This window comes from Dipteris shenzhenensis, chromosome 29 (assembly GCF_047967505.1).
Source record: "Dipteris shenzhenensis isolate YYH24624 ecotype China chromosome 29, Dip_SZ_1.0, whole genome shotgun sequence".
Classification (NCBI taxonomy): Eukaryota; Viridiplantae; Streptophyta; class Polypodiopsida; order Gleicheniales; family Dipteridaceae; genus Dipteris; species Dipteris shenzhenensis.
This window is the reverse complement of record NC_141624.1, coordinates 15,897,339-15,921,226: the sequence shown is the minus strand read 5'-3', so window position 1 is coordinate 15,921,226 and position 23,888 is coordinate 15,897,339. Positions and strand designations below refer to the sequence as shown.

Here is a 23,888-nt window from a genome sequence, read left to right as displayed (position 1 = left end):
TGCGCATATCTACCAAGTCTGCAAGACTTGCATGCGAACGAAACCGCTGAGGGACCTTCAACAAAAGTCGCAACTCTATACCACAGAGATGCGTGAAGGTAAGAGTGGCATAAGGAAAGAAAATTCCACACATGCAGAACTGCGTCAGAGCATATCTCACGAGCACCATGCATATAGACCAGGTCTGGCAGTCTTGCATGCGAACGATAGCGCTGAATGCCCTTCAACAAGTCCAAGAGAAGATGCAATACTCTTTGGAGACGTAGATACTAACTGAGACCCACACACAAGCAGATCTATTCAAGACATTGATAGTGACGAATAGAAGATGCTTTGCTTCACTTGAGCGTAGAGATCGAGAAAGCATGCAACATATCGTTGGAACTTTCGCTGGTGCACAGAAAAGTTTCATGGAAGTAGAAGATAAATGTGAAGTGAAGTTCAACAACATGACATCTTACCAAGCCTGAATGCATTAGTCTCTGTATCCATCGCCTCATGCACGTTCTCAATATTTGCCATTTCACACAGAAGAAAGAAAGCTGCAAGCGCTCGAACATAAATGATGGGGTTCATGAAATTTAGGATCAATTTATAGGCAGCGTAAACCGATTTGGCCCTCTGTGCTTCTTTTATTATCGAGGCATGCACCAAATCCGCATCTTGAATACATGATCTTCTAGCAGACTGGATGAACAGCCCATGCAACCAGATATTCCTCATTCCTTCAGTAGAAGACACTAGAGATTCAAGGAGGAGCTGCCACAAATTTACATCTCTCATGAAAGGTGCCATGAATCTCCAGGAGAAGAATTCGCTGGAGCTCCCGCGCACCATGTAGTGAGACGGTGCATCATCAACTTCTCTTCTAAATGCCGTTATTAAATCCATGCAAAAGTCGAGCCAATAATTATAGACTATGTGGAAAAGACCTACGATAGCATGAACCCAATGACAATTTTCCACGTGGCTAACCCACACAGAAAATCATTTCAATTACTTTACCTTTGAAGAACACGAACCATTCCTATAACCTACCCACCAGGGCAGGCCAAAAAGTTGACAACTTTTGCTATAGAACTTAGCTTCATCTTTTGGAGCTCTAGAGATAAGGGCATCTAGCCTTGAATAATTTACCAAACTCACATCACGATTTCTAGACCATAACAAGTCCCAAGTTTTCATTCCCTTTTGTGAGATGTTTGAAGCTTGAGAACTAGCCACAGTTCTCTAGCTAGAGAAGCCTTGTCATTGATAACATTTCAAGAATGCAAAAGAAAGCACACAGAGGACACAAATATGGGATGGATTAAGAGAGCTTGGAACAAAGAATGTCGTATAGCTATACTTCACTACACTTCACTGTGCCTAGTAGCTTACTCATTAGCTACTAGCCACAATTGATGCACCTACACATGGTAGAGTAGGATATGCCAAGTAATAAGCATGCTTATCAAAGCTAAATAGGATAATATTGGTTCATCTTACTTTGCTAATGAAGAACCATACAAAAATAATTTTTTATGAGTCAAAAGAGAAGGTATCACAATATTCTTCAATCATCATCCAAGTCTAACCAGTGGTATATGCTAAAGCATTTCAATTTTGGCTATTTCCAAGAGAAAGCTATTTCAAAAGCTACTTGATATTCATGTAATCAAGGATGTGGTAACGTGTAAAGCAGGGGCATATGCCACATTCTTGTAAAAGCATCTAAATAACAATTGTCCATGTGTTTCAATGGATTCCCCTTTAGATTTAAAGAAGAGCGAAACTTCAAAAAGCTATATACGTGCAAAAGGAATAAAGTGTCACTATATTCATTATTCATTATCCATGAACGAGTGGTATATGCTAAAGCATTGCAATTTTCACTATTTCCAAGAAAAAGCTATTTCAAAAGCTACTTGCTAATATGCCAAAAATGGAAAACGTAAAGAAGGAGCATATGCCACATTTTTGTAAAAGCATATAAAGAACAATTGTGCATGTGTTTCAATGGATTCCCCTTTAGATTTAAAGAAGAGTGAAACTTCATAAAACCATATACATGCAAAGGAATTACATTACCTTTATGTTTAAGTAGCTTTTCATTTGGCTAACATACCACATCGTTTGTATCAATAAGGTATAACCCACAAAGTAACTTTAGAGGTGGGGACAAGTGTACATCCACCATACTCATATCATCATGCATCCTTTGAAAAACATCCTCATAGGAGAAACTTTCTTACTTTAGGAAAACGAAGCTCACTATTTTGCAATTTCTTTTGGGAGAAAAGAGAGATTTTGATTAAAATAGACTATGTGAGGAATTTAATATGACACGATGAAGCTTGTGCATATTATGAGGGCAACTCATTCTTGATTGGCCAAATTATTTGTCTAAGGTGTAAGAGGTGTAGATGAGCCTTTGAGATAATGCACTTGTACTTCATAGGTAGTACGATGAATCAATCATATGGGGTATTTTTTTTAAATTTAATAAAACAACTCACCCACCCAACTCACACACACTGTTGAGGCTACGAGGGGCAGCCGCCCTACCTCTACCCCCTATGGAGATCGAACAAGGGCCGCAGCCCTGGAAGGCTAGCGCCCTACCACTGGGCTACTGCGGCTTCCTCAAAATTGTTATTTTTTAAATTGCACCTTGCATTTGTCTTCAACAAGCAATGGGCATGGCAACAAAAGTGATGAGTTGAAACTATTCAGAGTATGTTTTTTTCTTTCCTTGATTGGTGGTGGGAGGATATGCATCTACAATGATGCTGAGGGCAAGGTAGGGCAGACATTTAGAGGGAAGGCAACATTGAGATGTTGCTTATAATTTCTACATGTCATTGTTTGTGTCTTGTATAACTACATGGTTTTAAGATGGAACTTGGGATGAGAAATATATAGAGCATGTCTTGTGAATTTGCATAGTTGAGATGGAACCCATGATGTGAAATAACCATATAGAGAGAGACTTCTATGAGCAAATAGAGAAATAGGCATATCTAAAGAGGGTGACATCCTTGAGCAAAATGATAGAGAACTCAAGGACAGACTAGCCATATCTGAGCAAATGATACGAAACATAGGGAAAGACTAGCCATGTATAGGTGATTGTGAACATTGTCGGCCTTGCCTTTTGGAGAAGGGTTGAAGTTTTAAGAGCTTATTTATGTTGACAACTTGTTTTAGTGAACTAGTTATTTTACTTTATCCGATGTGGACAAGCCTAAGTGTCTAACCTTTACTTTATTTTAGTTCAATAAAATAAGAGACATAATCTTATTTTTATGCTTGGATACTTAAAATTTAAGAATTTCAAAGGGAGGCAAATTCTTGTGGGCATGAGAGTGGGTGGGAACTTGGAGTCCTTGGGTAGTGCTAAGAACTCATGGTAAGATGTTTGTGCTTTTTTCTTTTGGGTAAAGCCAACAACATGGTGGCTCGTATTCTACCTACCCACATTTTTGTGAGTGTAGGCTTGTCTAGCAGAGGACAAGCATACCTCTTGTGTTACCCCCTCTTGTACAGGATCCACGTATCTCCCATGAACATGCAAGAGGGTTTGAGCTTTTTAGCAAGTCCGAAGGGCAACCAGAGTGGAAGCTAATGTTGTCCCCTCAAGCACCACAATTGAACTCCTTGAAAGTAAGTGTGCAAATAGAAAGCATTAAGTTTTTTTCAAATTTTGTTTTCCACAACCCACCCACAAGGCTTGCTTGAATCCTTCCCACCCACATGTAGGCCTCTTAAGGATGAGCACACCTTCCTTAAGAATGTGAGAGGGTTTAACACTCCCACGTCGCCACTCACCCTTTGCCTTGTTCAGGGGTCCAAGGGCAACTATGGAAGCCTTGAAGGTTGGTGCCTCAAAGATTTTTACCTTAAGAGGAAGTCCCCATACCATTGCTAGTAGTGATGCAGCACCACCTTTGCAGGGTGATGTCAGATAGCTTGTAAGCGGTGGACACTAGTGGACCTTCAGAGGGAACATTGCATGGCGATAGCCGTAGAATGTTTGTGGTGGACATGACGGTGGGTTGGCTAGGTGCTATCGACATGTCACCTCGAAGCAAAAGGTTAGGGGTCTACGAGGACCTTGGGTACGTGCGAGGCTGTCTTCGGAAGATGTAGATCCGAATAGCAGCAATGCATGGAGGGGACGGACCTCATTTATTTATTTATTTGTTAAACTCACACACCCAAGCATGCACCCTTGTTAGGCAGGCAGCATAGTGGAACCAAACCCCCTTTCTACCCTCTCGTTGAGCCATGTGGCACACTATAAAAAGTAGTTTCTCTCCCTCCTTTCTTGTTAGGCAGGCAGCACACAGGCTTGGAACGAGATTCTGCCCGACACCGTTCACTGCTGCCTGCCCGGTTCTAGTTGGCCCTATAGAGGAGCACTTGCACTGCCCGGCACGACGCGGCACGGCACACAGCCATGTGGCGATTAGAGAGGCTGGCCAAGGGAGGGGCTCTATGGGAGGGCACAACAAAGACATAAAGACAAGGCAATTATTTAAAAAGTTTAGAAAATTTAATTAACGTCGTCTCTCTCATATGGCTATTGGTGTGCACGTCAAGGTCCTGGCTATGGCGGATCATCTTCAACTTTTGACGTCTCTCTGATAGCGGAAAGACACCCTGTCTTGCTTTCAACTAATTGCTTTCTCTGCATCCTCACGATTCCCGTTTCAGCTTTCAGCGTAAGATTTTATCAGTGTCTCCTCTCTCATTCCAATTTCCTTCCCCCTGCATGCTCTGCATTTGGAAGCTTTGCATTTTGCATGGCACGCCGTACCTTGTCGTCGTGACTTCATTTTGGCTGCTGCTCGTCCTCAGAGCGTAAAATCGCTTGACACCTTCTGGAAAAATGTCGCTCCTTTCCCAGATTTCCGTCAATGTTAGCGTGATGATAAGCTACCATGAAATGGAAGGCGCCGCAGATTCGGATTTGCCTGAAGAGTTGCTTGCCGTGCTGCCGACTGATCCATATGAGCAACTCGACGTTGCGAGAAAGATTTCTGCCATGGCTTCGTCGTCGCGATTGTCGATGTTGGAGACAGAATCGGGCAAGCTGCGGAAAAGTTTGACAGAGAGGGAGCAAACCATTTTTAACTTGCAGGAACGCGTTCACGATCTAGAGAGGACCCTGGAAGAGACCAGCGCTCGCCTCTCTCTCGCACTCGATGAGCAGGTTAGGAAGATACTCAATTGCCAATCTTACGGTCCTCAATTTTGTTAAAGGCGTATTGGTTCGCCTCACCTTCGCTCTGTGTCTGCATATGAGCACAAAAGACGGAATACAAACAACAAGCATGCGCGAGAGATGTACACTAGTAGCATTCAAGATGGGAAAAAAGAAGAATGTTGCGAATTGTTCCGTAGGCTGAAGACAGCATCGTGGTCCGCTTGTGGTACCTCTAGCGTATGCTAACCTTTGTCTTGGCTAATGAAACTCTGTGAATGAGCGAAGCTCCTTATGTTACTCTGTTTTTCCACGTATCAATACTGGCGGGCGGGGCGACAAGGCCGACAACGCTGCTAATATAATGTCTAAGGGTGGCATACGTTTATGCATGGGAACTGCAGTTATTGCTGGGTATGAACTCCGAACAAATAGAAGCGAGGCCTTTTTGCGAAGTCGGAGGAGGGTGAAGTATGAAAACTTTGTTGCCCACATGGAGGCCTTTTTGCAAAGATGGTTTGGAAGGAGACCATTTGTACAGCCCAACTGCGGCTTTAGCACATGAATTCGTCAACCAAGAATGGGAATAGCGTGGGATAAACGGGTTTAGAACGAGACATCCTAAATCAAGGCCTATATAGCCGTGTGAGATTATTAGGCGAGAAAATTGACTATGTCCTCTAGGAAGTGAACTTAATCACAAGAATGCATGCATTCCCATCTTTCTCTCCTGATGTGCTAAGACCCTTTGTAAAGGGTGCCAGCGTCTTCCTCTAGTGATGGCCTCAACGCCATGCCAGACAGGCATCTCAGAGAACTCAGACATATTCCCAAATCCAAACGTAACAATAACAAAAACAGAGCACCTGACCATGGAGCAGGTCATGGATGTGCCTTTACATCTTTCCCCTAATCGTTATTTAGCAGAAAGTCCTACTGTTATCTACTACTCGCTTGCCTCTTTGAGCAGCAATGGTTCAATTAGATCACTCTTCGGTGCACTGTTTATCCATCTGTCTTCAGACTATTCGGGGTGAGCTACTCATAGTATCAGCTAGCAGAATTTGTGTTTTGGTGCATTTGAATGTCCCCATCAATTAGTGAGGGAGCTCTGTAGCCTCAGATCTGTGTCCCCCCTACGAGAAGAAGGGCGAATTATCAGTTATGGGATAGAGAAAGGGAAGGTAATCATGGGGAGAAGCATTGTGGGGACGGGAAAGAAATATGAGGGAGATAGGGTAGGGCTCTCCCTCGAGCTTGGTGGCTGGGTTGAGTCTATGATCTTGGACCCTTGTGCGCACCTGGACGAGAGAGGAAACGCAAGGCAGAAATACATCATGCAGAGCATGAAAATCTGGTGGTAAAATACCACTAACAAAGTCTGAACAAATTAAAACTAAGACTGCTGGAAATGCCACATCAAGTCTGTGATGGTCCTAGAAAAGAAAGGACAGCCTTTCCAATCTCTGAGAAAAATAGTTCCCTTGGTCAAAACGGACCTAGAAACCCGGCATCCTAGACCAAATAGCCATCAGAGTATGTACAGTATCTGTCCAAATGCTATGAACGAAGCATTGGCAAGTTTGTACCGAGAAAGGCACAGCTTGGAAGTGTGCAAAACACCCTAGGGTTGACCAAGATAGCCATCAGAGTATGTACAGTATCTGTCCAAATGCTATGAACGAAGCATTGGCAGTTTGTACCGAGAAAGGCACAGCTTGGAAGTGTGCAAAACACCCTAGGGTTGACCAAGATAGCCCAAGGGAACTATTGACTCTCATAGAAGATCTAAGCCCAGTACATGAGAGCAGGCCATGGATCCAAGGGGAGGAGGAAAATCTGCACAGCAATCCCAGTCCAAATGATAATGGCCTGTCTGCTCTGCCGCAGGCAGTGCTGAATAGACTCAGTAGCTGCAAAGCACCCAAGACGAGAGGGGTCAGCTCCAAAAATGCTCCTCCGCTGGGTCACTGCAATCCCTCCATGGATAGAAAGGCAAGATGATGAGAACGACTTTTCTACTCTTGAACTCCTCCGTAAAGGTCTCGAAATCTCCATGGGAGGGTACATACCAGCCAGAAGCAAAATAACACTGCTCAACAAAGCCCCCAACTCTGATTGGTTCCATGTGGGCATGAAAAGTCACATCAGAATCCTCCCCATCTTACCAACCTCCCTCTAGACTGCACATTGAAGACCAAAGTGTCCTCTCCACTATCCCATAGGAGAGCTATGACCTGAAGAGGGATGCTCTGCTCAAGTTGTGACGTGAAGTCTACTATCCCAAACCTGCCACTGCAAGTTTCTTTGGCTTGTGAAGTACACGGGTGCACAAAGTCTACTGCTTCCTAAAGATGCTATGCCCCAAACAGTCCTGCTATTGATATGCTCGGGTAGAATGTACTGTATAAGCTGCATTCATTTTTATGTTTGACATGGCACAATAGGCCAACATTTACAGATAATCATCATTTGTGGGTTGCTAAAACACACAGAGATACCCTTAGATGATCACCTACCATCTGAATTGCTCCTCCACGGGGGCCCAATCACGAACTTCTCTCTGGGCGGGTGTGAGGTCAACAATACGGCCCACCAGCTCTATCATGAGAAGGGATTGTTGCTTATCCTCTAGGGAGAGGGAAATCCGAACGGCTGTGGGAGTTGCCATGAGAGCCCCTCTGGCCAGACTAGAAAAAAGTTCACCACAATACGGTCCCCATGACCAGCCGCAGGCCAAGGGGGGGCGAAAAGTGCAGTGTGGGGAGGAGAGATGCAAGGGAGGCAGGGGGCGAGTAGAGCATGGAGGTAAGCAAGGAGGCAATGTTGAGATTGGAAAACCATAAAAGCATTTCTCTAGCTTTGTATGCATGAGAATGGAAAGTGGAGGGAGAAGTGTAGATCACACCATATTAAGAGAGCATTTCTCTAGCTTTGTATGCATGAGAAAACAAGGAGAAAGTGGAGGGAGAAGTGTAGATCACACCATATTAAGAGAGCACACACAATGATCTACTAACGTATATCTGTTTAGAAATGAAAAGCTTTATATACAAGTGGATCTTGGGGTTAAGTCCCCATACCTCATATGTCAATAAGTCAACCATCATATTAACCGATGTACAATCATGAAACTCTAATACTAACAATTTTAACACTTCCACTTTAGCTGAAAGTCTCACGTCTATGATACACAAACTTTCTCTGGATGTTACAAGATTTGCTCTTGGCTATGCCTTCGTGAATAGGTATGTCAACTGACTTTTAAGAAAAATAGTTTATAGGTCCAATTCTTCTCCTCTCAGTTTTTTGATGCTAAATGGACAATTAGCTTTCCCATGATCTATTTTTGCTAAAGCAATTGCGCTCACATTATCTCAAAAGATTAGAGGAATTTCCCCTTGGTTGAACCTGGCTCATCTAGAATCCTACTCAGACCATATTGCTTCACATGTGTACTTAGATAAAGAGATATTGTGCTTCTATTGTTGATAAAATAACAATGTCTTGCTTCGTGCTTGATCATCTTATGCAATTTTTGGTTAAGCAAGACGTGGCTTTTGACCTGTATCTTTTAGATATGAAATCCAATGCTCTGTTGTACATTTGAGGTACTTGAAGATTCTCTTTACCAGCTTTCAATGCTGTTCACATGGATTTGTCATAAATCCGACCTACTGCATAACTGATGTCTAGTCTGGTGGCTGTCATTAGATAAATTAGACTACTTGTCAATACAATGCATCTTCCTTTTGATCATTGGTTCAAAAGTTTGCTCGAAATCTAATCCTTCTTGCTAAGAGTAGCCTTTTGTGTGTTTATGTTCCTCGACTCACACCTACTACTGTGGTGTGCTCAAGTCTTTCTACTTGTAAGAGTTATTCCCTTTGCTCTCCTTCCCTCCTCATGGGTGGCCTTGACATGGACCTGTTTGTGGTCTTCTCCTACCACTTGGCCTTCCTTTTTGTCTTTACTTAAGCTACCTGGGTCTGAACGGGTGACTGCTCCCTCCAGTGACTGCTACCTCTTATTATTTGTCACGATCCTTAATGTAGGCAATTTTCATTTGTTAAGGCTAGCCTCGTTTTCTTAAGCTACCTGGTCTTAACCGGTGACAGCTCCATTTTATTATCTCGTCATGAGCCTTAATGTAGGCAAAGTCAATTTAAGGTTAGCCTCATTTTCTTGGAGTGCTTGGAATTTCTCCAGTGTTCAAGGGCAATGGTGAGATCTCACATAATGTTATTTTTTTGGTGCTTGTGGGCTCTCCTGAAGAGTTGGCCAGTAGTCCAATTCATTACATAGGGGGCAACTATGATTGCTCTCTCGTGGCTTCAATCACCCATTTGTGTAGATCTCATACTTTTTTGTAGACTAAAATTTTGTCCCAAAGCCCCAGTCTCCTCATTTGCGATTTCTCTTGAATTTTGTCTGTATTAATATTGCAAATATTTTTGCACATGGCAAAGGTGTTTGTAGAGGTCTCCTTTTCCACTTTTTGAGCCTTTTATTTCTTGTCACGTCTTGAACTTGTGTCTCTACCTTCTTAGCCTGCTCCTATAGGTACTTTATGCATTGTCCTAAAGTTGCTCCTATAGGCTATAGGTACTTTATGCATTGTTCTATTGTTTCTGTTCTCTACCGATCCTTGTATGCCTGGACTTGGTTGCCCTTGCATGGGGCCTCTATGGCAACAGCTTGCTCTTACCCCTCCTCTACCTGGGCTTTTGCTATTCTAATACTATGTGTATATTTAATCTATGTGTGCGCACATTCTGCAGGAGATCTCAGAGCTACTGTTATTTGTGGGGACCTTATTTGGATGGGAGCGGTTTCTTGTTATGGAAGGTGAAGATATGGAGCCATAGAGTGGCAAGGAAGATTTGGAAGGTGATCATAGGAATGGGCTTGAAGCCCATGGCTACGGCGGATGCCATGAGCAAGATGGTAGTACTCATAGACTTGGCAAAGCTAGCAGAGTGAGATTTTTTCTTTTTCTTGCTGTATGCCTTGTACTGTTCTTGTTCTATGGGTCCTGATCCCATGTCCTCATATGAGGACTACCAGGTGGGGGCAGTAACTGGTCTATTCCAACACAGTATGTGTGTGTGTGTGTGAATCGGACAGAACTAAATATTTTCAAGCTATTGATTATCTACTTACACACAATGCTACAAGCTTTAAGCATGCAATTTATTTCATTAAAAATAGACTTACATACAAGTGACTCTTCTGCCAGCCACTAATGATGTGCTTGTATGCCACGTCCCAAAGGGCAGCCAGCTACCTGCTTGCCTCCTGAATACTACAAGGCCTTCTTAGCCTTTACATAGGTGTCACTGTTCAGGTCATGCAACTAAACCACATAAATTTGGCTTTGTTTTTAAGGGCTGGCCTTACAACGTGAAGGTCTAGACCTTGTTAACTTGCACTTTTAGATCTTAGTGACCTGTTGCCAGCTTTCTTAAAGAGTCCGGAAGAACGGGTTCTTTGTATTTGTTTAGACCAAACATCTACTTTCTTCTTCCTAGACGTGTACTTTGTCACTGTATGATCCCTCTGTGGTTAAAACACTATAACATGATATAAGATCTGGATTTTTTCTTTTGGACCAAGCGAGCACATCACCGTTGTGACAGTTTTAAAATTTACATGGTGAAATTTTCAGAGTTCCAGTCTTCTATACAGGTCCTTATTCTTTTTTCATTCGTATAAGACAGAACTGTGCAAGATGGGCTGCTGCTATCTTGTAGATAGTCAAATGATGTATTGCTAAGGGCCTCTTGCATAACAAGTCCTCTCACACAACCATACCGTGCAACTCTTTGGAAAAGCTTGAAGCCAGGCCATAAGAGCCTTGCGTGGGAAAACTCTCACCCCCTTTCGTCTCTTATATCTCAGCTCCCTCAAATGCACCACGGCAGCTTGATACAAATGAGCTTATATTATGAGTGGAACTCCTGCTAAATTATGTGGTCTACTAACGAGGTTGATGAGGGCATGATACAAATGAGCTGAAGTTATGAAGTGTAACTCCTGCTATAAATTCTGTGGTCTACTAATGAGGTTCAGGAGGCTATGTTAGCATGTTAAGGTGGGCACAGCAGTTAGTGAATTGTGTGGGCTGTTTCACTCTGTCCATTCTTTTTGTTTCCCTGCATGTGTGCTAGTTTTATGATTGACATAGGTTTGGTAAATGCTTCCTTTTGGGGTGGAGAAATCTCTTTCTTGGGTCCTTACAAAAAGCATTCCTCTTGCAGGCCAAGCTTGCAACAGAGAAGGACACTCTTTCAGCCTCAGTTACAAAGCTTACTCGCGATGTTGCTAAGGTACCTTTTTTCGCTCAAAAAGTTCTACGTTTATTAGTGTCTTAGAATTGGAAGTGCAGGGCTTTTGAAGCTGGAGGGCTATGCTGAAATGTATTGGCAAATGTTTAAACTAAGGAGAAATGAAGTGAGCTGTTTTGCATTTCCCCTAGCATTGGTTTCTCCTGCATTTTGAAGGAGCATGCAACAACCACCTGTTGGAACTAGGGCTCTCTCAGTCTATCATGAAGTGGAGCAGGAACATTGTAAGTTGTAAACATAAAGACAGGCCGTTGCTCAGAACCTCAATACACCGTCTATCTGTGGTGTGTCAGAGCATATCCAATTCATACGACTTAACATGGAACACTCTGTGTGCAACCCTCCTTAACCTTAAGGGTGTAGCATTTAGGGGCTAGGAAGAAGCCTTCTCGTACTCCGTGTTCCAGCTTCAGTTTCCCTAGCTCAGATGGAGACACTTCCGAGGAGGGAAGCGGTTTTGTCCAACACTACAAAGTCGGTGTCGGCGATGAACATATTAAGAAATTTGCTACGACGCAGGGGCTTTCCAAACAACTTTGGGATTTGAATGCGAATGATTGGGAATGTTGGTTAGGCTGTTTCGACAAGTACAACCTGTCATTGGAGGTGTGGCAAAAAATTGCACCGCAAAAAACCCTGCTATGGTGAAGAAATATGCTAGACATGCCTGCGAGATCTCTGAATTTGATCGTGCAACTTTGAAATCAGTGTAATGAAAGAACACTTTCAATCTAGAAGGCATACACTCAGATGTGCAGCCAAAAGAATATAGACGGATGTATAAATCCAATTATAAAACCTGCCAAAAGTTGTACCAACACCTGCAGCTTACGAGGGCTGAAAGTAAGGCATCGAAAATGGTTTCGGATGCTGCACCAACGAATGTAGAGTCTTCTCTTCTGCCAGGTGCCTTCCTGTAGGCTGCAGTAACTACCAAGTAGAGATAATCTGCTTCTCCTTCAGTGCCCCACCAATGGCTTCTCTATGTTGATGTAGATCTGCCCCTGTAGTAAACAACTTGAAGGCTGGTTGATCACTAGGCCTCCCTCTGCTCTTCATCCTCAGAGATGTATTGGAGATATCATAGTCAAAGAGTGTGTTGGTGTGAAGTGTTGGTGTGTAGTACTAGGTGAGCTAGTATTAGTCTATGTGTGAGTGCCACGTGTCATCATGGGACTTATCCCATATGCACTAGGTGCTAGTGTGTGAGTGAGTAGCCTATATAAGGCTTGTACTTCACTTGTCTTGTCATACTTGATGAATGAATGAAAGCCTTTTTGTATCAAAGCCAGGTTCTATAGCTGCCACGTCACCCTTGCCCTAACCCTAATTCGTCACCCTTGCCCAAACCCTAACTCTGCTCAGCCGCCTCTCCTATGCAGCTTGCTCATTCTCGCCTCAATTCTGCCTCCTTCCTTCATCCGTTTGCTTCTGTTTTTGCCTCCATAGCCACCGCTTCATCTCCTGCTGCCTCCTTTGTTGCCTTCATGCGAGTGTTTTAGGTGCCGATTTTCCTCTCCTTGCTTGCTGGTCGGCAGCTCCTGCAAGCTGCGCCTACACGTGTGGAGGTTTAGGCAACTGTGGCGCCCTGAAAGCTAGCTGGTTGGCACAGCCCTCAAGACTCGTGTGCACGTGTGGAGCTTTGCATCGCCGAACTCAAGGTGTCTGTCCTGCTGTTGCATATCCGCCTTCAACAAAGTCATTTTTGAGCTGTTTTGAGGCTTCCAGCACTTCTATATTAGCCGTTTTTCATTGTGGTGACCTGCTGGAGCATTTCGGTGTGCTTTGGACAGTTGCCTTATACATTTCGAGGCCTGGTTTTGCATTTGGAATACCTCCACACCTGCTGCAACACGTCAAACAGTACTATCATCATTTCGGAGTACCTTGCTAAGCTGACTTTCATTTCAGAGACCTATTGTTGTGTTTTGGTACAACCACACATCAAATCCGGACTAAGAGCATATATTAGGGAGACACTTTCATCATAGTTTGCTACTTTCCCCTAGAGACCTCATATTTTACTAGGAAGCTTTGAGAGAAGGGTGAGACATCACTGTATACAGCCATATCATGGATTTCTCAAGCTGTACAGAAGCTCTCCTTCTTGGAAACTTCAACACCAAGATTGTAGACTGCCAAGTATCTAGATTTGGCAGGTATCTCCAAGTTCCCGTAGGTTGGTGAGCCCTAGTCAGCTCATACAAGCACTCTTTCATAGATATGGACAGGATGCATGACTAGATGGTATGGAGAGATGGCCTTCTTCTAGTGGGCTCACTTGTTTTCGCATGGAAAGAGGTTCCAATGTAGATGACTGATCCCGTGCTTTTGCTTCTCACATCATAGATTTCTACATCCCATTGCCACGACTTCGACCGACCATAGGTACTATTCTTTAGGTGGTCTATCCCACTCCCAACACCAAACACATTCCATCATACATACATCACCTATTGGGAGATCCACTTTGATAGCAAATTAGCTCCCTCATATGCTGCCTGCCCTGTCTACTATGCTTGTTGATATAGATACCATCTATGAGAGGATAGATCCACTATGATCACCTGCTCCCTCTATGATACCCCTCTTTAGCCCTTTTTCATACCGCCAAATCCACCCATCTGCCACTCATTGGATTGGTCCCCTGCAATTACTGGTATGATGATGTGTGTAAGACCTTGCGTTGTCAACATAGATTCAAGACCAAGCGTCATCTTGTGACTGAGACGAAGACCCGACAAGAATATCATCGTCGAGTCCGTCGAAAGAAGAGGGACTTCATTCACCAAAATGAGGTGAAATTACTAAACATTTTGTTTAGCAGTAGCTCCAAGGACTTTTAGCAGAGTTTTTAAAGTAGAGGTCCCCATCCCTCACTGACATATCTGGCTCACATGTGCATGCACCATTTATGACATCCCTCACCAATTGACACGAAACCTTTAATAGCTACCTCGTCCTATCTATTGTTCACTCTTCACTATCAGTGATATGAAACATGCAACCCTCAAGGTAAAGAATGGCCTAGAGCCAAAGATCATGAGGGGCTATGCATTGAGTACATTGCAGCACCTTGGCCCCAATCGTAGCAAAGCCTTTTAACAAAGTAGTTTGCAACGGTTTTTCTCACACCTAGACCCTTAACACTATCATAAGGTAGGGGATCCCGTGAGTCTAAAAACTATAGGACCATTGTGATCAGGCTTGACATGTCCACATTTTATGTCTCAATACTTGACACTTAGGCTAGTCGAATTGCGGAGCATGAGGGATTCAAAGCAGTTAGGCATTTAGTGTCTCAGTGGAGACCGATTACCTTGTTGGGTACCTTGTACAAAATCCTAGCTAAAGCTATTAGCCTTCGTCTGCAGCGATTTCTACGAGATCTTATCCATGAAAGGGGGTTGCAAGAATTTAGTGTCTCAGTGGAGACCGATTACCTTGCTAGGTACCTTGTACAAAATCCTAGCTAAAGCTATCAGCCTTCGTCTGGAGCCCTTTCTACCAGATCTTATCCATGATACGTAGACGGGTTTTGGCAGATGGGTTTTGTGCATGGCAGGAGCATCTTTGATAACATCTTCTCATTTTGGGAGGCTTCGGAGTGGGCCATGCATAATGGCCACCTTACTCGCTTTGGCTTCTCAGATGCTTGGATCAAAGGGGTGTCAGCCCTCTACAGATCAGCCCACAGCCAAGTTCTTATTGGTGGAGTTAGGGGAGACAGGTTTGAGATTACCAGATCAGTCCATCAAGGTTGCCCCCTAGCCCTCTTTTTATTCCTTTTTGTGGCTGAGGCTATGAGCTATTACATTAGAGCTCAAGCTGGAATCGTAGGGCTCAGGCTTCCTCTGAGGCAGGAGGATGAGCTCTTAGACAGTGAGTTGGCAGATGACACTGCTGTATTTTTGGATGCCACTCCACAGACACTGAATTCATTCAGGACAGCATTGGATTTGTTTTGCACATAGTTCAAAGAAACGTTTCAATACTTAGAAATGTGAAACGTTTCAAAAAAATAGGGGGCGTTTCAAATATTGAGTTTGTATATTTGGGTCTTAATAAATGCAAATTTTAAGCCCTGCATACATATAGTATACTGAAACTATGTAAACTAAGCTTAAAAATCACAAAATGCCTTCATACAATGCCTATAATGCCCAATGATTTTGGATTACACTAGTCTGTAAGTTGTTACTAGCTAGTTGTTACAGAAGACTAGAGATAATTTAAATTAGAGTGTGAGCTTTGAACTTTAAAAATTAGTAATATAGAGACTAGAATCTAGGTTACAAAGTTTACATTTCAAACTTTTAACTAAAGTTTACTAAAATATTAATATTTTTTATTTAGGTTAGTACAGGTAAAGGTACTCCAGGTTTCATTGGTAATGAAACGTTTCGAAACGTGTTGCAAGTTTCGAAACGTTTTGTTACCAATGAAACGCGTTTCATTGTGACTATGGTTTCACATTGCAGCAGATGCACACATTAATTGGAACAAATCCAATGGCTTTTGGATCAGTGATGAGGACACTCCAGTCTGGGGGATTGACATAGGGTTCACTTGGATTCAAAGGGGAGTCTTCGTCAGATATCTAGGATGCCAAGTTGGGTTGGGCATCTCTCCGGCACATCAGTTCGCTCCCGTGTTGGAGAGTATCAGGAGGAAACTCATCTTTTGGAGTTCAGCCAGACTTGACCTTGCATCCAAAGTTGTGGTTGTGAACCAGGTATTGTTGGCCACTGCTTGGTTTGTTTGCTCATGTTGGTGCAGATCTAGAGATTGTATCGCTCAGCTCATGAGACCTATCAGGAACTTCCTATGGAGCAGATTAGATGGCACCTCAAATGTTGTAGCTAGGGTGGCTTGGGAGACCCTCATTCTCCCCACAGGAGAAGGGGGTATCAATATTATTGACCCGAGCTTGCAGTGTATGGCCTTGCTCTGCAAGTTTGTAGTACGTGGATTGATGCCTGGACAGGAGCCCTGAAAGGATTTTTTCTCACGCACCATTCATTCTTGCACCCCTTCTCATGGGGGAGATTGGTTGGACAGCAGCAGATGGATCCTTACTTCAGCCCATCTCAAATCCCCCCCTTCCTGTTACGCTCTAGCCGAAGTAGCATGACCTCGGAAGAATCAGTCGACATTTCCCTTAAAGGATCTATCTTTGTAATATATTTGTTTGCGCTTCATGTAAATGATCGGGAGGGAATTAATGTCAAGGTCCTAGGTGAGGGTTGATAGCACCAGACTAGATAGATCTAAGGCTAAGGGCCTAATGCGAAGATTGTGCCTAGGGGCAAAGGATTTAATGCATCCCAAGAGAGGGGTGAAATGTTGCATTAGGAAGGCCCTATATGGATGACATGTGGCATCTAGATCTATCTAGGGAGATGGGGCTTGTTGAGGCTAGAGAGAGAAGAGAAGGATTGGCACGTATGATTTTGTATCGAAATTTTCTCTGTCTATTCGATAGCTTCAGCAAGGTTGGCTGGGAGGATATTCATGGTGCTGCTCCCGTGATCTGCATTAGGAATTAAGTAGTTATTGCTTGACACTTCCCCTCTCATGGATGCTATTCTGAAAGCTTGGGGCTGCTTCAGAAACACACTTCGTAGAGTTCCACCCACCTCTCATGAAGAGATTCAAAGACAGCCAGTCATGTGGAATGACTCGATTTTGAATCATCATGGCAGGCCACTCGGAGTATCACATTATATGCAGTGGTCTAGATGGGAGAGGGGACCTGCCTCTACTGACCTGCCTCTACTGTAGGCGCTTGGCAAGCCTTTATGAGACTTCTAGAGGATCAGAGACTTTTAGCAGTTGGCCACCTCAGAGGGAGTGCACTCAGGATACAGCAGATACAAGTAGCCATTCTACCAAAGTGGATTGACACAGATGACATGCCGCTTACAGAGTCCACTTAATAGGGAGAATTCTCAGGGACGGGCATTCCGTTACAGGTCATTGCATTGCAAGATGCACATGAGGATACCCTTGTCTTTGATGTTCAGTCGGGAGTTAGACTTATCAGATCTTCTGATGATATTCTTTTGGAGGTTGCATTTCAGCCTATCAGGATTGCAGGATTCATGGAGTGTGGCAGGGATTCATAGTGGTATCTTGACCCTGATCCTATTCTCCTTGCGCTGGGGTCTTGGAGACTCTGGCTGTATGGTGGCTCTCCTATTAGGTTCTTGCAGTGGGACCAAGAAGAGTGGGAATGGATTGATGAGGGACACCGAGAGAAGAGCTTTCCCTTCTTTCGCTATACAATGAGAAATTCCCGGAGATTTCAGCTCAGCAGTAGAGGTTGGAGCCCTTCAAAGCGCCACATTGGGATAGTTTTTAGATTTCCGCAGTTGTGCGGAAGAACTTTTCGCGTAGGCTCTGGAAATCCCTCAGGAATAGAAAGATCACTCTTTTCTTTTGGCTTTTTATTCATGGAGGGATTGCAGTGAACGTGTGGAGATCCAGGTTCGGGGCTGACCCTACTTGTCCTCGTTGTCACATGGCAGTTGAGTCAGTACAGCATTGCCTTTGGGATTGCAGACAAACCCAATGGAAAGACCCGGAGTCTTATCTTTGGGATTTTATTCGAGGATGCCGGCTTTCTGGATGGTCCATGAAGGATCGGGCGAAGATTTTGCCTGATTTTCTTGAAGGTGTAGCCTTGAGTTGGCATGAGGTCTTGCCGGACCCTACCAAGGAGGACTGCGACCAAGTGGTGGCAACAATGAAGCAGAGATTTGGGACTGTGGAGTCACCAAATGCTTTGATGTTGCAGTTGGACCAGTTCTTTCAAGGAGAGGGTGAGATGGTCTCTGCATTGACAATCCGATATGAAACTTTATGGACAAAGTATGAAAGGGCAGCTTTACGAGCTGTGGCATCTGCAGCATCGGTCCCTTAAAGTCTCTCAGGAATGGAGCACTTAAAGATGAGCAAATTTGTTATGGCTTTGGAGCCTCGTCTTTGCTCAAAAGTAATGAGTAAAGATCCAACAACATACATGGAGGCACTTTGCATTGCGACCAAGAAAGAAGCTTCTCTAAAGATCGAATCCTCTTTTGTGTCTTCAACAGCTTCAACTCCTAAGGTGGAGATAATGGGCACTCCTTAGGTATCAAAGTCCTATGAGTTAGATTATAATATCTCCCAATCGATGACAGAGTTTGCTGATTTGAAATTGCTTTTGGTTAATGCATGACAACCTAGAGCACCAAAGAGTGAGAATAGGCCTCGAGATAAGAGTGGGATCACTTGCTATGAATGTAATGAAAAAGGTCAGTATCATCCCAAGTGTCCTAGATTGAGAAAGAAAGAAGAAAAACAAGTATCCTTGTTAGAAGCTTCTTCAGGGGATGAGGAAAGAGAGGTAATGATGGCTAAACGGGGGTGTGGTAAAGCAAAAGAAGAAGAAGAAAGCAAGGATGAAGTAGATGAGGAACATCAAGAAGAGGAACGCCGTCTTAAGAAAAAGAGGGCATCTAGAAGGAGAATTAGCTAGTCAGACTTTTCTTTAGGACAAGGCCTTGGAAGCTATGACTTGTTGTCCGACCTTAAAGAAAAGGAAGCTCATATCACCTTTGGTCAATTACTTGCTTTGTCTCCAAAACTACGGAAAGAATGGGGAAAGCTAGTAAGCACAAGAGTGTCAAAGAAGAAAAAGAAGAAAAGTGTCATTCCTATTGTTAAAAAGGTAGATATAGATGTTGGTGATGATGTACCTATGGTTGATGTGATAATTGATAGTCAAGTGATTTGTAATGCTTACATTGATGGAGGTGCATCGATTAATGTCATGAGTGAGAAGACCATGATAGACACTGATTTAAAATACTCTAGTACTACCTCTCCATATTGCATCAAATTGGCCGACAACACTAGGGTAAAGACCTTGGGAGTTGTGAAGAATCTAAAAGTGGATGTATGTGGAATTTCTGTGTCGACTACTTTTCAGGTGATCCCTACCAAGTCAGATGCACGTGCCTATCCATTGATTTTGGGAAGACCTTGGCTACGTAAGGTGAAGGCTGTTTAAAAGTGGGATACTAGAGAATTGATTTTACAGGAAAATGATAAGAAGGTGCGCTACAACATCAGAAGTCGCAAAAAGGAAGTTGTTAAGGAGGAGTCTTCAACATCAGAGAGTTCAAGCTTTGACTTAACCAATGAAGAAGAAGAGACAGGGTGTAGCTCCGAGGAGTCCAGCTCAAAGGGTGAGGTGGAAGGAGTGGCCTTTGGTCTTTGTCTTGGTGCTGATCGGGAGGGAACAAGGTGGTGGTACAAGAAGATCCTGTAGAGACACTTCATGTGGAGGATGTAGAGCATACTAAACGACGCCAACGCAATGAAGAGCTTCTTGGTGATTCTCTATCAAGTAATAAGAAGCTCCAGTACTTGGATATGTTAGATGATTTTCCATATCTCTTTACAACAAGCTATTCACAGATTCGATCAGTCTCTCTTCTGGAGCACAAGATTGAGTTGAAGCCAAAAAGCAAGCCAGTTGTGCAACGCTTAAGGCGATTGGAGGTGATCCAAGCTGAGACACTAAAGAAAGAGGTAACACAACTACTTGAGGCGGGATTCATTTTTTTTGTTGATGATTCAGAATGGATATCTCCTGTAGTTGTCACACCAAAGAAAGAAAATAAGTGGCGGGTTTGTGTGGACTTTTGTTCTTTGAATGCATGCACTAAGAGGGATTATTTTCCTTTGCCATTCCAAGATGAAATATTAGACCAAGTGGCAAGGCATGAGATGTATTCTGTATGTAATGGGTATTCTGGGTACTTTCAAATTCGTATTCGGGAGGAAGATTAAAAGAAAACATCATTTTGTCACACCTTGGGGAGTTTTTGCTTACAAAGTGATGCCTTTTGGGTTGACTAATGCACCGGCTACATTTCAAAGGTTTATGAGTCAAGTGCTCGAGCCTTACTCGGGAAAGTTCATAAGGGTGTTTTTGGATGATTTTTGCATTTATTCTCAGCACATAGATCACATAGAGAAGTTAAAGATGGCCTTAGCTAGGATCGATGAAGCAAAAGGGTGTCTAAATGCTAGCAAGTGTCATTTGGCTCAAACAAAAGTAGTCTTGTTGGGGCATATTGTGTTTGAAGAAGGCCTGCAAATGGATCCTGACAAGGTTCAAGTAATCATGACATTGCCAACAAGTCCTGAGAGTGTCACTGGTATTCGCAGAATTCTAGGAAAGAGCAAGTATTATCAACGCTTTTGTGATGATGTCACAGAGATAGTGCATCCCATGAACTTGTTGACAAGAAAAGGAGTTTCTTTCCAATGGGGTGTGGAGCAACAAGAGTATTTTCAGCAACTTAAGGAGGCCATGAGTAAGGGCCCAATATTGAAGCTTCCTGATTGGTGGTCTCAAGACTTTTATGTAAACCCAAGTGTATCTTTGCATTCAATTGGTGTTGTATTGCTACAAAAAGGAGAGGCAGGTAGAATGCAACCCATCTATTATGCCAGCTGACAGCTTACAGAGGTGGAAACAAAGTATGAAGAAATGGAGCAACAAGCTCTCCATTTGTATTTTCAGTCAGAAAGTTTCGCTCCTATTTATTACCTCGGTCATTTTTCTTCCTTACCTCTCAATTTGTATTAGCATATCTCGTTTGCAAGCCTAATCCTAGGGGGAGATTTGCAAAATGGTTGTCAGAGCTTCAAGAGTTCTCTTTCTCTTTTGTCACTGAAAATACCACTAGGTCCACCATGGCAGATTTGCTCACAGGACGATAGGATCTAAGAGAAGAAAAAAAATATAAGGAGGACATTAATGATGAAAGGGAGACACCACCAACAGCTTTTGTCTTGTATTTTGATGGGGCTTTTAGTCTTTCACACCAACAAGGAGCCGGGGGATAGTCTTGATGAATTCTAAAGGTCAAGAGGTGTGGGCAAGAGGACAAGAGCTTCCAGGTATCACAACTAACAATGCAGCTGAGTATAATGCTTTGATTCTTGGTTTGGAGGGTTGTCTTCAAAGTCAAGTTAAAGAATTGGAAGTAAGAGGAGATTCTCAACTTATTATAAAGCAAATGCAAGGGCATTACAAGATAAGAAGTCCTCATTTGAAGAAGCTTAATCAAAAGTGTTACGCTCTAGCCGAGGTAGCATGACCTCGGAAGAATCAGTCAACATTTCCCTTAAAGAATCTATAATTGTAATATATTTGTTTGTGCTTCATGTAAATGATCGAGAGGGAATTAATGTCAAGGTCCTAGGTGAGGGTTGATAGCACCAGACTAGGTGGATCTAAGGCTAAGGGTCTAATGCAAGAAATGTGCCTAGGGGCAAAGGAATTAAAGCATCCCAAGAGAGGCGTGAAATGTTGCATTAGGAAGGCCCTGTATTGATGACATGTGGCATCTAGATCCATCTAGGGAGATGGGGCTTGTTGAAGCTAGTGAGAGAAGAGAATGTGTGTTCACGTATGTTTTTTCTGATTCGGAATTCTCTGTTGGCTCTCTCCCGTTTTTCAGCAAGGTTGGCTGGGTGGATAGATATGGTGCTTCTCCCATGATCTGCCTGTAGGTAGTTAGAAGTCAGTGTATAACAATTGGTATCAAAGCTAAGGCTAGGAGATAGAGAGGGGACGAATTTCGATCTAACAGACGACGTGTCTGTTCGATGGTCATCCCGCACTGGTCAGCAAGGAGATTGCGGGGTGTTAGGCGAAGGCTTTGGGAGCGCAGGTAGATGAAGATCGGCGTGAGCGTGGGATGCGTGAAGTGCATAGGAGCGTGGGGCGATTCGGCTGCTCATGACCTCCACGCGACGGATAGACTGGATCGGCGCTGACCTGCGACGTGACGACGAATTTGGAAGGGTGCTGCCCGTGACGACGAACAGTAGAGCCTGGGGACAGCGTGGTGGCTGAGCTTGTATTATTGGAGACCTTCGAAGCAATTTGTGGGTTTGGACGTGATCACGGAATAACCCGTGAGCAAGGTGTTGGCGCTGCCATGGTCTACGACGGAATGAAGGCTTAATAATGATACGTGTTACGGGAGGCCTTCGATGAGATTCGCTGAAGGTCACGCAGGCTGAGATTACGAAGGACTTTGACGGAACATCAGCTCACACGTAGCGATGGGCGACGCACGGACAGCGTGTTCATCTACGACCTATTTGTGATAAAGCCTGTTTCATTTGCTCCTGGGATATCAAGTCGAGAGGCAGGGCCGTATCATTTTCGATTAAAGAGCAGACTTCGATCAGAGAGCAGGCTTCGGGACTCGAATTGCGTGGAGTTCCAGGGGGCATCAATTTTTCCTTTATTATAGAACTTCCGTTTTTAGTGTGCAGCTTATTATTTCTGTACAGCAGAGTTTGCAGTTTACTATGCCTGTGTATGTACCTGTGTGTTTCAGGTAGAGTTAGTTAGCAGGAATTTCCCTAGTATAGGGAAAAGCGGGATTGGATATATGCATGTGTTAGATGCCTAGTCAGTGTGCATGTGGGATTGCAGGTATTCCCTAGTATAGGGAATTGTGTCAGAGTGTCAGTACACTGAATTGCGTCAGTTTGTAAATACAATTTTCTAGCAGTGTTTAAAAAAAAACAAAACACCTATTGAACTAAATGGAAGCAGAAGAAGGGGCTTCCAGGAGGGACCCTGGTGAGTCAGGAGTCCGGCCGACCCAGTAGGTGTCGCGCCCAGTAGCTCACACCTTATCTGGCAGGATTGCATTGCTTGAGGATGCCTTGCAGCAGTTATTAGTGCAACAGTTATAGGCCAATGCAGGGCAGTCTGAACTTAGAAGAGTGATACACAGTATGTCTGCCAGACCTTCTCGAGATGAGAAGGGAAAGGCTCCAATGGAACCGGAGTCTAGTGTCCATACGGTCGAGCCTAGGAAGGCTAAAGTACCAAATATTATCAATTACAGGCCGGAAAAGTATTCTGGTCGGATGAACGACCGTGGTTCTGATGTCATTGAGACCTGGTTACACAAATGGGACGAGGCGTTTGCCATTTGTGAAATCATGAATGATATCAAGAAGATCCGCGAGGCCACCCACATGTTTAGTGAGGCAACGGATCAGTGGTGGATTAAGCAACAAAAAGATGGTATAGCATCCACTACCTGGGAGGGGTTTAAAAGAGAATTCAGGAAACACTTCTTACCTCCTGACGAAGCATCCCGAGCTTGGGATCAATATAGGAACCTTCGCCAGAGAAATTTGTCAGTGGCAGAATACACTGATAAATTTCGAGAGAGCGTAATGAAGGTCGATGAACCCCTGCCTCAATCAATCTAAGTGAAAGATTTCATATTTGGATTGAATGATCGGATAAAAATGTAAGT

The 23,888-nt window shown here is 43.6% G+C and overlaps 1 protein-coding gene across 5 annotated transcripts in view; it reads left to right on the top strand.

Annotated features, from left to right (window-relative positions):
- The first annotated feature begins 4,565 nt into the window (after nt 1-4,565).
- LOC147882493 (uncharacterized protein At4g15545-like) overlaps nt 4,566-23,888 on the top strand; it is a 34,902-nt gene continuing 15,579 nt past the window's right edge. For 4 of the 5 annotated variants that reach the window (XM_087400720.1, XM_087400717.1, XM_087400721.1 and 1 more), the window contains exons 1-2: nt 4,720-5,197; nt 11,449-11,517. In XM_087400720.1, the coding sequence (XP_087256846.1) occupies nt 4,874-5,197; nt 11,449-11,517 (393 nt within the window). In that variant the 5' untranslated portion in view covers nt 4,720-4,873. The other variant, XM_087400722.1, reaches the window with a different exon arrangement.